This window comes from Ceratotherium simum, chromosome 3 (genome assembly GCF_057802395.1).
Source record: "Ceratotherium simum simum isolate JZ-2026a chromosome 3, ASM5780239v1, whole genome shotgun sequence".
Classification (NCBI taxonomy): Eukaryota; Metazoa; Chordata; class Mammalia; order Perissodactyla; family Rhinocerotidae; genus Ceratotherium; species Ceratotherium simum.
The window spans coordinates 32,443,425-32,461,285 of NC_141902.1; the positions used below are offsets into that span (position 1 = coordinate 32,443,425).

Genomic DNA, 17,861 nt, shown 5'->3' on the forward strand with positions numbered 1-17,861 from the left:
AGATAAGAGGATTTATTATTTTAAAACTTTATACCAATATATTTTAAAACTTAGATGAAATGGAAAAAAGCTTTTTTAAATATCCAATTAGCCAAACCTAACAAAAGAAGAGATAGAATATATGAATATTCTGAAAATTTTTAAAGAAATTGAGCATAATTAAAGCTCCAAACCCAAAGTCTTCACAGAATATCTACCAACAATCTAAGGAAAAGGTAACACCAATCTTACACACTCTTCCAGAGAATAAAAAAGGAAGATGACCAAAAGAACTTGATACTAAAATCTAATAAGGCATATTATAAAGGAAAATTACAGGTAACTCTCAGTCATAAGCCTAGATCTAAAAATCTTAGCAACTAGGGGGCCAGCCTCGTGGTGTAGTGGTTAAGTTTGGCACTCTTCTCTTCAGTGGTCTGGAGTTCGCAGGTTGGCATCCCAGGTGCAGACCTATACCACTTGTCAAGCCATGTTGTGGTGGCGACCTACATACAAAATAGAGGAAGATGGGCACAGATGTTAGCTCGGGGTCACTATTCCTCAAGCAAAAAGAGGAAGATTGGCAACAGGTGTTAGCTCAAGGTCACTATTCCTCACCAAAAAAAAAAAAAAAAAAAAAAAAATTAGCAACCTGCATCCAACTAATATATAAAAAGATAATATACCATGACTAAATCAGGTGTATTATTCCAAGAATGCTGTGGTTATTTAATATTGGAAAATCAAGCAATTTAACCCACCATAGTAACAGAATAAATGATCATCTCAATTGATGCCATCCAAAAGCATCTGATGAAATGCATCATAAGTTAATAATGAAAAAAATGCTCTTATCAAACTAGAATGCAATAGAACTCCCTAAATCTGACAAAGGTGTATTTGTATAAAAAAAAACCTAAGCAAGCGTTATACTGGTGAAATGTTAAAAGCTTTCCCTTTAAGAGTGAGAACAAGACAAGAATACTACTATTATCATCTCTAATCACGTTTATACTGGATAAAGGTCCTAAGCAGTGCAATAATGTAAAAAAATAAAAATGTAAAAATTGTAGAAATTAGAAAGGAAGAAATAAAACTTATTTAGTGAAATGTTATGTACATATATAATCCAAAATAATCTATAGACAAATTATTACAATTAACAAGCATTGTTATTGCTATCATAAGCATTGTTATTGTTATGTATTGGATACAATACAAGGTAAATATATTTTATATAAAACTTGTTGCTGATATATATATGTGTTTATTTGTGTATATATATGTGTGTATGTGTATATGTATACAATTTTTTTTAAATACAATTTTTTTAAATACCATTTGCCATAGCATAACACAATACCAAGTACCAAGGAACAAATCTAACAAAACATGTGCACAACATCTACACAGAAAATTATAAATCACTATTGCGAGTAATTAAAGACCTAAACATATTTATGCATTGAGTATTTTAGGGTGTTAATTTGCTCCTAATGATAAATAGATTTAATGCAATCCCATTCAAAATCCCAACAGATGTCGTTGTGGAACTAGACAAGATGATTCTAATATTTGAATGTACAGGCAAAGTGTTAAGAATAGCCAAGACACTTTTGAAGAAGAGAACAAATTTTAAAAAAAGTGTTCTACCAGATATCAAAAAAATTTTTGAAACTATACATATTAGAGCAGTGTGGTATTTGTGCAAGAATAGACAAACAGACAAATAGAATAGAGTAGAAAGCCCCAAAACAGATCCATATATAGATACATGATCTGTGACACAGGTGACACTCCAGAGAAGTGGGGAGAGGATGTTTGGGATAAATGGTGCTGGGATAATTGTATACTTATATAAGAAAAAGAAAATTTGACCTCTTGCTAATATTACACACAAGTATCAGTTCCAGGTTGTAGATCTAAATGTGAAAGGCAAAGCAATCAAGCTTTTATAAGACTATCTTCATGATTTGGGAAAAGGGAAAGATTTTTAAACAGTACACAAAAAATTGCCAACCATAAAGATTGATAAATTTTACTACATTAAAACTAAGAGCTTCTCTTCATCAAAAGATATCTATAAGACACAGACTGGGAGAAGATATTTGCAATACCTACTTGTGATAAAGGACTCCCATCCGGAATACATAAAGAACTCCTATAAATTCATATGCAAAGATCCCAAATAATATAATAAATGAATCAGCAAGAAACTAGACAAAAGAGGATACCCAAACAACTAATACATTTTTGAAAAGATATTTAACCTCATTACTGATCAGGGACTGATCAGGGAAGTCCAAATTAAAATCACAATGAGATATTACTATGACTTAACATACTCACCAGAATGGTTAATATTAAAAAGACAGACAATACCCAGTGTTGGTGAGATGCAGAGCAAGGGAACCCTCTTAGGCTGTTGGAGAGGATGTAAACTCCGACGGCTACTTTAGAAAAATAGTTTGGCATTATCTACTCAAGCTGAGCAAACATACTTTATGACCTAGCAATTTCACTCTTAGGTAAATGCTCAACAGAAGTGCATGCATTTTTGTACAAAGATAAACATACAATAATGTTTATAGCAGCTTTATTCATAATAGCCAAAATGGAAACAACTCAAACTTCCATCAAAAGTAGAATAAATAAAAAAGAAATTGTGATATATATATTCATATATTAGAATATTATACAGCAATGAGACTGAATGAATGACAGCTACAAATAATAACATGAATGAATCTCACAAACAGTGTTGACTGAAAGAAGCCATACACAGCCATATGATTCCATTTATATAAAATTCAAAAACAAGTAAAATAAACTATAATGTTTACATATACATACGGATGTGATAAAACTATGGAGTAAAGAAGGAACCATCATAAAAGTCAGGATAATAGTTATGTTGGGAGAGGGGGCATGATGGGTAGGAGCGTGACTGGATACATAACTTGACAGGCCCAGGGCAAAACAAAAATATAGTGTCCCCTGTTCATAAGTTGTTAAGAATTTCAAAACAGTGACAGCAGAGCATTAAACCAGGCGTGGAGCTCTCTTAAGCACAGGATCCTGTCTCACACCCATGAAGCCTCATCGGGTAGTGCACATAAAAGCCCTTCATGGTCCTGGCAATGTTACAGAGGTCTTTGTTTTCCAATAATTCAATAAACTTTATTTTGTGTATTTTTCTGTAGGTATATGATAAAACGTGATAAGAAAATCTTAAAAAGGACCAGAACAAAACAAAATACAGAAGCCACAATATCATTCTAATCCAGGGAGCCTTGGAGGCTCATGCAGATCAGACTATATGGCAAAAAACAAATAAAAATTTTTAAAAGTGCTCAATTAGGCATTGGGAGGCTGGGTTCTTGTCACAACTCTGCTTTATGACTTTAGGCAAGTCACTGGACCTTTTAGAATCTTGATTTCTCAATCTGACAAATGTGCATTCATCTCCCTACCTCACAGTTATGAGAATCAAACGATATCAGATAGCGAACAAGTTGCTGTACATAGTGAGACAGGAGTACTGGAATATTCTTTACACTTTAAATTTTATGTTTAAATATCCCCATGCTATGTACATCAGATGATTTCAATTTAAATGGAGTCACCTGGCTACCTTCCTCATGTTTTGATTTCAGCTAGGCAAGGGATGGCAATGGAATTTCCAGGCTCCTGTGCGATCTCATGTGCATTTGAACTCCAGGATTGGAAAGGCCATACTGAAATATAAATCTCAGTTCCTAGCAGTGATCTCTCCCTTATGCAGAATCCAAGAAGGAGCACCGTGCTTCCCTTACCCACAGCATCATGTCAGCTGCAGACCAGACCTCATCGCTGAGAGCACCCAATCTGCCAGACTGGGAGTCAGAGGGAGATCCTGCATGTCTGAGCTAAGAACTGGTGCTCATTCTAAAGAACTGAGTGCAAATTGAGGTTCTAGTCCTTTGGGATAAAATCTCATAGTCCCTATACAGTTCTTTCTCAGGTCATCTAAAGTAATTTGATCATGTAGTTAGGACCTCTGCGGCATTCATTCAACACACTGGAAATCTTTATTCAGGCAGGATGAATTTTTTAAGTTTTTCAGACAAGGATGAAAGTGTAGAGAAGAGGCAAGGTAAGCCCAGGTCTGAAAGAATACCTTGAAGCAGTCACTTTAGGAGACCTCTACTTAAAACATGAGTGAAGCCAACCACATCAACAGTTCCATGACGGCTCATGAGTCGATCTGCACGTATACCTATTTGGATATAATCCTGTAGTTGCTGACTTCATTCATTTCTTTTTAAGTGCTTTTGCTACCATTTTGTCTGTAACACTCTTAGGTCTACAGATTGGGTCTTATATTTTCTTCATATTTCTTCAAAACATCTAGTACAGTGCTTTGTGACGACTCAGGAAATGTATTAGGGAGACCTGATTATTCGGTGTGGTGAGTGGCTGCTTTTGCTCCCATCTTCACAGCCCCTCCTGACACCCTTTAGGTTTCTAAGAGCCTCTCTTGGGAGCCATCCCCATCAGACTTAAAAGCTTCAGCTGTGGCCGTTGTTCATGTTTCATAACCATAAAGTAGAAAGAAGTGCTTTACGGCCTAATACCTGATATCCAAGGAATTGACTGAAAACGGACTGGAAAATCTGATAGGTGTGTTGACACAAAGGCAGCCTCTGGGACTCTGCACCCACGCTGCAAAGGTGAGCTGCACCACAGAACGCGGGAAAAAATCAGCATTTGCTGTTTTCTTATTCCTCACCTCACTGAGTGCTTTCATGGCTTGTCTTTTCTTCCAGGAGAAGTTCACAGGGGATTCTTGAAGAGAAGCATCAGAATTTTGTTGTAATCACTATATCCGTTTGCGAAGCCTTTTTACAGACGAAACCTCCTCTGGTCCTCGCAACTCACAGGCAAAGAGGCGGGACAATCTTACGTGGACAGAGCACTGGAGAAGGTGTCAGGAGATCTGAGTCCCAGTCTCGCCGTTGTCTCAGACTAGTGGTGAGGCTTCCGGGAAAGCCTTCAACACCTTAGCTTAACTTCCTCATCCTAAAATGTGGACAGTGCTGCCTGGCTACCTCACAGGGTGACTACTGTGCTCAAATAAGATTCTGTCTGTGAAAAGGCTTTTTAATCTAATAAAATGCTAGGTCAATATGAGTTCACCTAATATTCCAGAAGAGAAAACGGAGACAAAGAGAAGCCACGACTCACTCAAGTTCCCATAGCTGCAATGAAAACATGTTGGGACTTCAGCTCCTTTTCCTGCCATCCTTCTGGTGTTCTTCCCAGAACAGGCTGACTTCTTGGGGCAATTGCCCATGGTTTGATCCACTTGAGGGCAGGAACTGGGCCAAATCTTTGTACCCATTTGATTGAATGCCCAATCAATATTGTTCACTTACTATTAATTGAAGGAGACTCCCAGATGTCATTTAACTCTTCTCGCCGAGCGAGGTTGAATTTAAACATTTGCATCTCCACCATCAGCAGGACTACAGGCTACATCTCCAAGGACAGGAATCAAACGTTAGCTGGGGTGAAGGTTATAGAGGGCTTAGAAAAGGGACACATTCTGATTTAGCTTCCTTCACTTGAATTGGATTCTTCTGCTTATTGCTTTGCTAAGAGAGGTGTTCTGCAAGAAACTTTTTCACAAATCTGGTTGGGACCAGGAATGGGAAACTTCGTTTTGGAGTAAAACGACTGGAAAAGAATTTCCTGCCCCCGAGTAAATCATCTTTGTTTCCTTGCAGAGAAATATGCATGAGGCTCTGCCTAGCACTTCTCAAAAGCTACTGGCATTTTTTTGGCCTCCATTGAACCGCCCCAGTTGCCTATATATAGCCCTGTCTTGTGTAAAGAATTTAAAAAGCATTAGAATGCAGAAATCAAAGAGACAATAAATTTAAAACCAATCTTATTGTCTGCAGCCTAAAGTGTTATTCAGATCAAAGGGGAGGGGACATCTGGCTTCTGGCTTGCTACAAAAGACAGATCATGTTACCTACCAATCACTAGATTCATCCACTCTCTCAATTTTGGGGTCTAGAGAACGTGGCTTTCTTAGCTCCTGCTGAAGTATATTGGGTGAATCAGTCAAACCTCCTGATACTTTTGAAATGAAACAAACTCCACAGCATCTTATAAAAGTGTACTGATGGGTTCAACCCTGTGCCTCTGGTCATGTGGGAGGCCTTCAGGAGCTCAAAGCCGTGACCACCTTGTCATCATGTGGCCCAGTCCACTGACCACTCTTCTCTAGCCCCCTCCCCCACAGCTAGAACTTTCTGGTTTGCAAAGCTAACTTCATAATTGAGGATGCACATCCGTGTTAGATTATTTGAATGTTTTGCCCAAAGCACAGTTTGGAACCGAGTCACAAAATGTTTAGTTAGAAACTTATGTGCTTCTTTTCCTCCATTTTGGTTATAAAAGCATAGATTTGTCTTACTATAAATTTTTCATAATAACAGCTTTGAAAGAAAGGTCAACTGTGCTCTTGGTCTGGCAATTTGCTTAGTGTCTGTATAAATTCTATACATGATTTGGTTCTAAATTACATGAATAAGATCTTCCTTGTAGCATAGATGGGGGAATTATAGCAAATTAAAAGCCGTGATTAATATCCAAAACCAAAAACTCTTCAGTCAGTACATGGCTCTGATTTCATCTATTCTCATGAGCGAATAACACAAATGCAGAATATGGTTTTTCTTTTTGCTTTTCAGCTTGTTTCAGAGGGGAAAAATCAAAGAAGTAAGCACCACAACTAAGAATATTTTTCAGGTACTCAGTGCTTCATCACAACCCTCTCTCCCCTCACCAATTCCTCACCCCCAAAAGTCTAGAGAGGAATGCAGACGATGGAAATACTAAGTCTGCATTTGGTACATCACATAAAGCTCCCAGCAGCATTCTTTGACTACTAACATGGTTCACTCACTTTCCATTATAATGGATGAGCTTTCTACTGAAGGATCACCACAAATTGCTTGATATTGCTCAGCCCCACTTGTATATTTCCCTTCCACCACAATTTCCTTCTACTGATTTTGGTTCTCTCCCTGCATTAAGGGTCTTCTGGAAACTTACAAAGCAAACCAAATCTTCTATCTTTCCTTATCACCTGAGCCTTCTTTTCTCCTCACCTATTCTCACCTAGCCCAATCTTTCAGGTGAAAGGTTCTCTGCCAACCAAAAGTGAAAAAAAGAAAATCACCAAGAGATTTGGCATAATCCTAGCCTGATAATCTTCTCCAAGAGACAGGATTCTATAATCTTCCTTCATTTTTCACTAAGTACACATTTTATTGCTGATAAGAGACTGTCATTCACAAATACAAAGACTCTTGGGTGAGACATAAGAATGACTGGGGAAGTTTTACTTTTATTGCATGACAGGGTCTCAGAGTAGAAGGATATTTGAGGGTCTACATTTTCTAGAGGGAGTTGGAATTAAGATTTTTCCGTCTAGTATTTCATCAACATTAATGGTTCTTTAATTCTATTTTGAGATTAGTGTCCAGTTTCTTTTGAATCATCATGAGCTCAGAGATGAGATTTTGATATAAGTCTGGCATTCAAGTTTTGACAGTATGTCTGGAGAGGAAGTAAAGAATTGAAATGTTTAATAAAATATAGACGAAGAGACCAGCAGGGAAGAAATTAACCCTTCCAGCCTTGCTTCAAACAACTGGAAAGGCAAATTTTCAGTGTGGAGTATCAGGGCAAAAAACCCAAATAACTTACCTTCTTTAACACCGACTTCTATTCTTTTTCCTTTTTTCTTTACAAATTCAGCCTCTCTCTGAGGCTCAGTGCCACATCACATAAACTCTTTTCTAGACGCTTCCCTGCTCTCAAAAAAGCTTGAGAGGTGGGGTTGTACATATCCTAACGACTAAAAGAAAACCTTAATGCTTCTCTTAATCTGGGTTTGATAACATAAAATAGCCTATGGCTCTGAAAAGACCGAGGAATGCCCCCAAACAGGCTCTGTTCGTTATGATATGTCTACGTATTTATTGCAGATACAATGACAAAAATGTTATGTCTTCCCCATTAGGGAGCCTAGGTTTTATTTTGATAGACATATAATTTTTCTCAGATTTCTAAAACGTAGACCTTTTTTCCACCCCCGCCCTCTCCCATGCCTCCAGAAAGCACATCAATAAAGCCACATTTTGGCAGAAGAGAACAAAATGAAGAGCAGAAATGAATGTCTAATAATTGAAAGCATCATGGACCCCATTATGGTTTATGGCCTTATTCTAGGGGTCGGATGAGCACACTGTAAAAAATGTGGCACTAAATTTATTAGCATGGTTATCATCTTTCAGACAAGACATAAAGCTGAGGGGATCCACTTCTTCCATCACCTGCTATCACTATAGATCCCATGGCACCTTCTACAAGAAGAGTTGAGTTATCCTGGCCCAGATCCAGATCCAACTATCTGATGACTTATGTTTCCTTTGTAGTATGCCTGGGAGACATTAGAGGGTCTTCCTCTTTGAAACTCAGTCGCTACCATAAGAACAGCCAAAATGGGCTCCTGCAAAGGGGTGTGGTAGAAAATTCCCACATCTCAGCATGTGGATCAAGTGAACAGAATGAGTAGCGTGGCCTGAAAGAGGAAGCTGAACTAGGTCATCAAAGTCTTCCTAGTTTGTTACTAAATAGGTTCCTGACCCATTGCGCCACAACGGACCATTTACATACAAAATCTCAGACTGTGAACTGGCCACTCCAATGCTATACAAATTCTAGTTTTTCTGACCTCATGCACTGCATCCTCTCCCTCAAATAAAAAGGAAAACAAGTTTTATATTCTTTGACTTGTCCTTGTCACCTTTAGACTTAATTCTAGAACATTTCCCTAGAGGATTTAAAAGAAAGCAAATCACTCATGAAGCATTGTGCAGTTCACTTTATGTCTCTGATTTCAACTTGTTCACCTCTAAAATAGAGATCATTTAAATATCTGTCCTGCCTTTGCTTCAAAATTAATGAGGAGCAAATAAAATGATGCATGCGAAAGTGCATGTTTTTTATTTTAAAGCACTCTACAAAATCAAGCAGTTATCAAGTAACAATGGGTATAAATTTTATTGGACTCACATAAATATACCATATAAATTTATCATTTCTTCCTTGTGGAACTCCACTAAAATGACAGTAAAAGTGTAAAAGATATGAGCACACAAGGACAAAGAATAAGAAAGAAAGAGACAATAGCAATTGAGTGATTTCAGTAAATTTGGTGGGAGATGGAGGGCAGACGGGGGAGTGGAAATTGACAGCAAAATAGAAGAAACCTCAAAATAAGTTAAAAATCCTAAGAGAATCAAGACTCAGAGGCAAGGTGCAGCAGAAGATGGGTGTCACAGTGAGCTGCAGGGCTGAACACAAGCAGATGGAGTCAAAGTTTACATACAGAACAGCTGAACCCTCATGTCCCTTCTCCCAGCCAGTGAAGTCATTTGCGGTAGGTTAAAGATGGCAGAAATTATTTGACTCTTCTCTCATCAAGAGGTGGGGATATCCGCTTGCTTGAATCTGGGCAGGTCTAGACCGCTTTGTCCAACTGAATATGGTGCAAGTGACACCGTGTAGGTTTTCAGGCCCAGCCTTAAGAAACTGGCAGCTTTCACCTTTTTCTTGGAACATTTGCTTTTGGAACCCAACCGCTATGCTCTCAAAAGCCTAAGACTCGTTGAAGAGACCACTTGAAGCTAAGCTTCCAGCTGTAGCCAACATCCACTGCCAGCCACGTCTGTGAGTCATTTTGGGCATTTACCTCAGTGGAGCCTCAGATGATTCCAGCCCCAAGTGCTATCTGACTGCAACAGCGTGAGAAACTTCTACACTGTAGAGTTTAGGGACATACACTTTGGTGATAAAACTATAAAGATATGCAAGAAGAAATGACTCTGAAATAGGAGGGTGATTGTTATTGTGGTGTGGAAAAGGTTTAAAACTGAGGTGGGGCGTAAGGGGAGCGTCTGGAGAGGCTGGAAAAAGTCTATTTCTTACCTAATGGTAGTTATAAGGGTGTTTGCTTTATAACAATTTTTTGTTATAAGTTTTGAAACCAGGCAGCGTGAGTCCTCCAACTTTGCTCTTTTTCAAGATGGTTTTGGCTATTCTGGGTCCCTTGCATTTTCATGTAAATTTTCAAATCAGCTTGTCCATTTCTGCAAAGAAACCAGTTGGGATTTTGATAGAGATTGTGCTGAATCTGTAGAACAACATTAATTCTTCTAATTCATGAATACAGGATGTCTTTCCATTTATTTAGATGTTCTTTAATTTCTTTGAACAATATTTTATAGTTTTCAATGTACAAGCCTTACACTTCCTTTTTAAAATTTATTCCTATGTATTTTACTCTTTTTGATGCTATTGTAAATGGAATTTTCTTGATTTTAGTTTCAGATTTTTCATTGCTAGTGTATAGAATACTATTCATTTTTGTATATTGACCTTGTATCTTGAAATCTTGATTAACTCATTTATTAGCTTTTGCTATGGTCTGAATGCTTGTGACACCTCAAAATTCAGATGTTGAAATCCCAACCCTCCAAAATGATGGTATTAGTAAGCGGGGCCTTTGGGATGTGCTTAAGTCATGACAGTGGAATCTTTATGAATAGGATTAGGGTCTTATAAAAGAGGCTCCAGAGAGATCTCTAGCCCCTCCCACCATGTGAGGACACAACGAGTAGTCTGGGACCCGGGAGCAAGCCCTCACTTGACCATGCTGGCACCCTGATCTCAGACTTCCAGCCTCCAAAACTGTGAGAAATAAATGCTTGCTGTGTATAAGCTACCCAGTCTGTGATATTTTGTTATAGCAGCCTGAGTGGACTGATAGCTCTAATATTTCTTTTGTGGAATCCTTAGGATTTCTATATACAAGATCATGTCATCTGAAAATGGAAATAATTTTAAGTAATATAATGTGGTAACTCTTGAAATCAGTCTCTCCCTCCCTCTCCAGGATTTGTTGTGGCTACTGCTTGTTGTTGTTTGTTTGTATCTTTGTTTAGTGACTTTTCTGAACTAATGCTGTAAAGTCTGTATTTTTTGTTGTATGTGGCCACTGAAGTCTCTCCTTGGTTAGCTTAGTGGTCAGCTAATAGTTGAACAGTGATTTACTTAAGGTCCTGGAAGCAATAAGTCTACCAGTCTTTGCTGAGGGGTTCTGTGTAGATGTTGAGATATGCCTTCAACACTCAGCCAGGCAGCTGACAACTCGGCCTTAGCCTTCAATTCCTGCTTGTGCAGAGCCTCAAAGTCAGCCTGAGGTAAGAGCTTGGGGCCTTCTCAGATTCTTCTTGAGCATGTGCACAGCCCTGGGCATGCACAGTGCCCTATGCATGTATTTGGCCTTCTAGATTTCCAGTAATATGTTGGAGCTTTTCAAAGCCCCAAGGAAATCTCATTCCTCAGCTGTTCCTTTTAAACTTTTTGTTCGGCCTATTGCTTGCCCCAACTGCCACCCACTGCCTCAGGCAGCCACAAAGATAATCAATTGCCTCTAATTGTCTCCAACAAGGCTTTTCACACTGGGCAGTTTCCAACCAGGTCAAATAAAGATAGATGGCCTTGCAAGTGAAGCCTCCAGGGCCTAACAGGTCAAATAATGACAATTCTCTGGGTATTCAGCTTTGAAGGAACTCTAATCCCATTCTACCCCCTCTAGTGGCTGCCAGACTGCTGGTTTTCACCGTAATTGCACGCTGTTGGTTTTCAAGGTTTCTGTGGAACTGGAGAGAGAGGATGAGAACAAGCCAACTTAAACTATCACAATGCTCAATGTTCTTACAGTGAGTCAGCCTTTTTCTTGAATAAGTGCTCCCCAGACTGCTGCAAGCCTTTGGTTAATATCCAGAATTCAAAAAAGTTGATTCTGAACATTTTTGCCAGTTTCTCATTGGTTTTATAGAGGAGAGAATTTTCAGAGCTCCTCACTCCAATATTTTTGCTGATGTCCTGCCACATACTTTTTTTTTTTTTCCTGCTGAGGAAGATTCACCCTGAGCTAATATCTGTGCAGTCTCCCTCTATTTTTTATGTGGGTTGCCGCCACAGCATGGCCACCAATGAGTGGTGTAGGTCTGTGCCTAGGAACTGAACCTGGGCCACTGAAGAGGTGTGTACCAAATTTAACCACTAAGCCATGGGGCCAGTCCCTATACTTTTTTTTTTAACCTAGAATGCCTTTCTGTATCCAGTCCCACCAACCTGTTCAGATGTTACCTCCCGGGTGTGAGTGTGGCTTTTTTGAGGACACTGTCTCCTCTGTACTTGCTGCTATCTTTCCCATCCAAGTCCAAGGAGGCCATAACAAAAAGAGAAGTGGCAAAGAGGCTTTGAATGCTTCAGGACTAGGGTTCCCAATAATGCCAACTACAACCTCAGGATTGTCTTAATCATTGGATGTGAATAATCAAGAGTTGGATCTATTTTCACAGTGCTATGTTCTGTCCTTAAAAGAACAAACTGATATAAGGTGAAAATCTCACAATTTTGCATAGTGTTTAAGGGCATAGGTGCTGCAGTAAGACCATATCAGTTCATTCACTACCTCTTGGCAGTGATAAAAATGGTACATATGTCATTGAGCTACTTTGAAGATTAAGTGGGAAATAATTCAAATAAAATCGTTAGCACAGTGTCTGGCATAAGCATTCCATGCATAGGTGCTGGGATTTTCATTACATTGTCAGAGCACCAATATCCAGTAGAAATCCTGTGTCTAATGTCTGAGTACGAAGGGACTTCAGAAATGCACCAGTTCAGTTGCATACCCAGGGCAATTAACTCACTTGACCTCACATCCTTATCAAAAGAGATCTAGCATATGTTTTAATATTTCCAAGGACAGGGAGTTCACCACCTTGAAGGCAGCATATTGCACTGCCAAATCACCCTCATCATTAGAAAGCTCTTCCTTCTACAGAGCCCAAAATCTTTCTCCCGTTTTCCCCTTGAACACCTCAAAAATAAAGCTATTATCATTTCTGTGTGACAACTCTTCCATTACATGAAGGCTTCTCATAACCCTTTCTAACTCTGGGGAAGAGGTTCGTACTTTCCATTGCACACCAGTTTTCCCCTGCCTCTAACTGCCACGGCCTGAGATGTTCTATTGAAATCAAGTGGGATCTGGAGTTCTAGGTGGAAGAAATAAATCAATTCCCTTTGAGATCACAAGAGATCTAATTATCTCTTTTCTACCTCCCTTCCCACGCCATGCCCCACCCCCACCCTGTGAACACTACCAGTTAAAAACACAGCCACACACACATACAGAGAGGAGTTTCAATTTATTGGTTGCTCTTTGGGAAAGGTTATATAGAACATTATTAGGGTGAAATTAAATTCTAGCTACAGATTCATAAAACTTTGCTTTAAACCAAATTAACTTTTATGAGATTATCAAATCCCCTCTCATCCTCACACACGGCAATCTACCTCACAATCATAGTCTATATAATCCTCTGTTGTTTTTAAATGATTAAAGCAGACATAATAGATAATGCAGTTGATATTAAATATCTTGAGAATGACAAGTCAATAGAACTACTTTCACTCTTAAGCGTTAACTGGTCATTTATAAAAGTTCTGTACATACATTTTTCATTTTAGATTTTCTCCTTAAAAGGACTTGTGAACTATTCATTATTCTCTGCTATTTGTTTGTATACACACATCATAAGTCTTCCAAAATAACATTTAAAATCTTTCTTAATATTGCCTCAGAAATGTTAACCTTTAAGGAACATTCAGTTAAAAAAATAAAAGCTCAGGTCTTGATTGTGTAATACATGTTCAGATGTGTCAAGATTTTATTGTTTCCCTCTGACCCGATAAAAAGCCTCCAACAACATACAACGTGCCAGCCTCTTCTTTGCTCAACTCAGAGGAAGTCAAATAAAGGAGAAAAAAAAATGCTTGAAATCACAGTGACCAAAGTATTTGAATTAATAATTACATTAAATAACCATAACTTTTTGTTTAACTATTCACATTCCACACAGTGGAAATTATCCTTTCCTCTAGATTTTTCGCTTACATGTTTAACTTTGAAGAACCACAATAACACAAAAACAACTTACAGACTTGTAGGATGTGTGTTTTTCTCTTTTAATGCCAAGCATGAAGTGTATATCATAAAATTCATATTTGGTGTTGGGCATTATTTTAACAGGCAAGATCAAGATCACAAATATCTTGCCATAAAAAAAATTCTACTATAGTAATAAAAAAAATATCATTACATCATCGGTGACTCCAATACAATATGTAACAGATATGGCACTTTGAATAAATGTTGGAAAACACTGTACTCGCGCTAGTCTTAATATAGGCGGTCAGAAAAGCAGATGTTTCCCTCTTTGGCTAGTGCTGTGCTTTTAAGCCAGTTGTGCTGCCGATTATCTCAGTGTAGTTAATTTTGAGGAAATTCTCTTTACTTAAGCCAAATCTGACTTACATGCAAGACTGTGGTACAAGCTACTAAAAGAAGATTACCGCTGCCAATTTAAGTCATCTCTTTTTAACAAAATTGCATGCGTGTGGCAGAATTAAAACAACAAGAGAAATTCAGTGTCTGCTGGTTCTGAATGTCACTTTTCCTCTCTAGTGTAGTTTTACATTTTCAGCTCCTTCTCCTTCCTTTTCCTCTCCCCCACCCTCAAAATTCTGGCTTAGCGTTTGTGTGCTTAATTAAATCCATTCTGTGCTCTATTGTTGGAGGATGTGGATGATAGAAAGATTTAGGGCAGGGGTGTACAGTGTATACGAAATGCACAGACTATGTGTTCGCACAAATTCGCTTAGTGTAGAAGCATCAGTAGTGAGTTTAAAAGTTTTAAAATTAGACCCAATATTTTGGGTGTTCAGGATAACTTCTGCCTCAAAGTGTGTTTCCTGTTTAGTTGCTAGATGGGAGAGCACTGGACTGAAACAAAAATAAAATAAAAGCAGCCTCTCCAGTTGCTATGGTTCTTTGAACGCTGGAGCCGTGATGGGCAACTGAAATGCAAGTCTCTGGTGTTTGTTGCCCATGTTACACATGACTTGGCTGGTGAGGCTGAGAAGATACAAGGCAAAAAGAGTGTTTGGTGGTGAGGAGGGGGGGTGGTTAACATGTAAAACTTCAGGCTTGAAGAGAACAGGTTAGCCAAATGTAAAATGCTTTAAGGTTCACCTACCTGGCACTTTGGCCATTAGATAAATCCTAAGTAGGCATTGGGAGCAGCCCAAGCTAAATCAGAGGACAGCATCTCATCAGTAGCTTCTGAATGGTTTACAAGGTTACGTGAATCTCACGAGCAGTAGATAGACAGCTAATGCACCTAAATGCTCTGATTTCTTACCTGGGGTTTCCCATCAGACCCTCAGAGGGCAAAGGAACAAGAGGAGGTCATATCTCTTACAGCTCCTCCCAGGCACTAAACTACTCCTTAGCCAGAGGCAATCTCCTCTATTTCCTTACTCTCCTCTGCTCTCCAGCTCAACCTCCTATCAATGGAGAAAACAAAAAGACCCAAAATACACTTCTAGCTAAAACGGAGCAGGCCCTAATCTCCCTCCTCCTAGACTGGTTTTTCACTGTCAGGTATACTTGGCAGAGGCAGAATCTTCATAATACAGGGTTGTGGCTCTCAGAGGCATTACACAGAAATGATGAACTGAGAAAAAGGTGATATTATAACCAAGCAAAAGGAAAGATATTACGACCTTCTGCCTATAGGTTTTGTTTTTTCCTATCCCTGGGTAGGGGGGTTCTGAACTACATCTATTATCTACCCAAAGGACAAAGTAGGAGGGGCTGTTTGGTTTAGCTCACTTATATAGTTCTGAAAACAGAAGTGATGGATATTATGTTTTATGTTTGGCATTGGGTTACGGCTAGTTTCAGCAGATCACAGTGACAGCCAAAGTTAATGATTTTTGGCAATCTCATTTCTCCTCTGTTCACTTGAGCTCTGTTAAATACCAGGAGAAAACTTACTAAAGCATGGGTCTGTGTTTTGCGGTTGGCCTTTCAAGACTCTGCACATCTCCCTACTGAATTTTGCTGGGCCCAACTGGTCTTCACTCCCAGTTCCTCCCTTCTCTCACTCCTCTATCCTTCTTGCCTTTGCCCACACCAGCCTCCCCCAGAGTCTGGGGGCTCTTCCCCAGACGGGAATATTTGCATCTATGGTCAAGTGAGTTAATTTAGAACCCTTGGCAGATAGATAGGGGATTAGACTGACATAGTGACTGCGATCCTAAGGGATGGATGTGGAAGGGAGGAGGAGGGGAGGAAGCAAGCTCAGGTTAAAATACCTTTTCCAAGTCTAATGCAGCACTAAAACAGGTCTCTTGCTCTCAGAGTAGCCTCTTCCCTTAACATTCATTCTGAAAGGAGATTCTGGTCCCCAGCAGGGCACATGGAAGACAAAGGCAGAACCAGACCACAGCTCTGCCCCTTTGAAGGTGCCATCCCCTCCGAAAGCAGATGCGTTTACATAATAGGAAGTGCCCTCCAGCAGAGACTGCGTTTCCTCTGGTGTCTGCAAACACTCACAGGCATCCACGCACACTCATGCACACAAACTACGCACTAGCAGGCTCCCGTCAGGAGGCAGCTGGTGGTTCTCCTTGCCTCTAGGTTTAAGCCAAGTAAGAATCAGGTTGTTTGGGGTCTGGCTCTGGGCCCGCCTGGGGCTGCATCCCTAGGACAGGCTGGGTGTGCCCGGCTTAATCCAAATCGATGGATATGCAGCGACACTGCTTCACGCGCGTGACCCTCTTCTTCTTGGTGGGTGGCTGTAGTTCTGGGCAGTTGAGCGTGACCATCATGGTGGTGAATTTCTTGGGCTTGCAGAAGGAGCAGGACTGAAAGGAGCCTTCCTCCTTCCGGATGTGCCTGGGGATGTAGAAGGAGTTGCACTGGCCGTAGCAGAAGCGGTTGATGATGGTACGGCTGTTGCAGCCCTCCTCGTGGATGGTCTGCTTGAGCGGCTGGGTTTTGCACCAGTCTCGCTTCAGGTATTTGCGCTCCGTCACATGCAGGGCCTCCTGGCTGGACTCCAGCACCTCCTCCCCCGGCATGGCAGTGCCTCGCCCTTGGCCCCGCCCCCGGTTCCTGGAGCCAGGCTGCTGGGGAGAGTCAGTCTGCTCGGAGTCATTGTGCTGGGCCTTGTCTGGCGGCGGGATGGCACCCTGGGACCCCTTTTTTTTCCCTTCAGCAGCAGGCAGCAGGGTCCCCAGGAGGAGAAGCAGGGCTCCCACAGTGTAGGCGGTGCGGCTCATGCTAAAGGAGGGAAGCACAGAGAGGGGAGACACAAAAGATGGAAAATTCATTAAAACATTAATAATAGCAGCTAACATTTTATCAGGCACTCATTAAACACTCGATGTAAAATCTTTCATTTACTTCTCACAATATCTCTATGAATTAGGTACTGTTATTCCCATTCCCCTCTAGGCCATCAAGCTGTGAAGTAGCTTGTCCAGAGTGACACTGAATAAGCCAAGATGTGAACTCAGCCAGGACCTAGCTCCTCATCACATGGACTCCCACGGGAATTTCTTCCTGCTTCTGACACCAACTACATTTGACTTTGTATCATGGTCACTTAACTGTATTCATTCTTATATGACAATATTGAGTACATTCCTACTATGTCAAGGCCAGATTACCTTTGTACCTCTTCAGGGAAACTTATTTTCTATCATCTGGTTTTGTAGCAAGCTGAATCAGCCTCGCTGCCTAGGGGCTCATCCACCAGGACAGGCTCCTGGACTTTTCTCCCCAACTAGCCTGAGCGCTTCCTGAGTTGTGCCTCATTCAGTTGGCTGGA

The 17,861-nt window shown here is 40.1% G+C and overlaps 1 protein-coding gene across 1 annotated transcript; it reads right to left on the minus strand.

The window, feature by feature from the left end:
* Nucleotides 1-13,323: 13,323 nt before the first annotated feature.
* Nucleotides 13,324-17,311, minus strand: GREM1 (gremlin 1, DAN family BMP antagonist). The gene has a single exon (XM_087429113.1). The coding sequence runs from the start codon at nt 17,308-17,310 to the stop codon at nt 16,756-16,758; it is 555 nt and encodes a 184-aa protein (XP_087285239.1). The 5' UTR covers nt 17,311; the 3' UTR covers nt 13,324-16,755.
* Nucleotides 17,312-17,861: the final 550 nt, after the last annotated feature.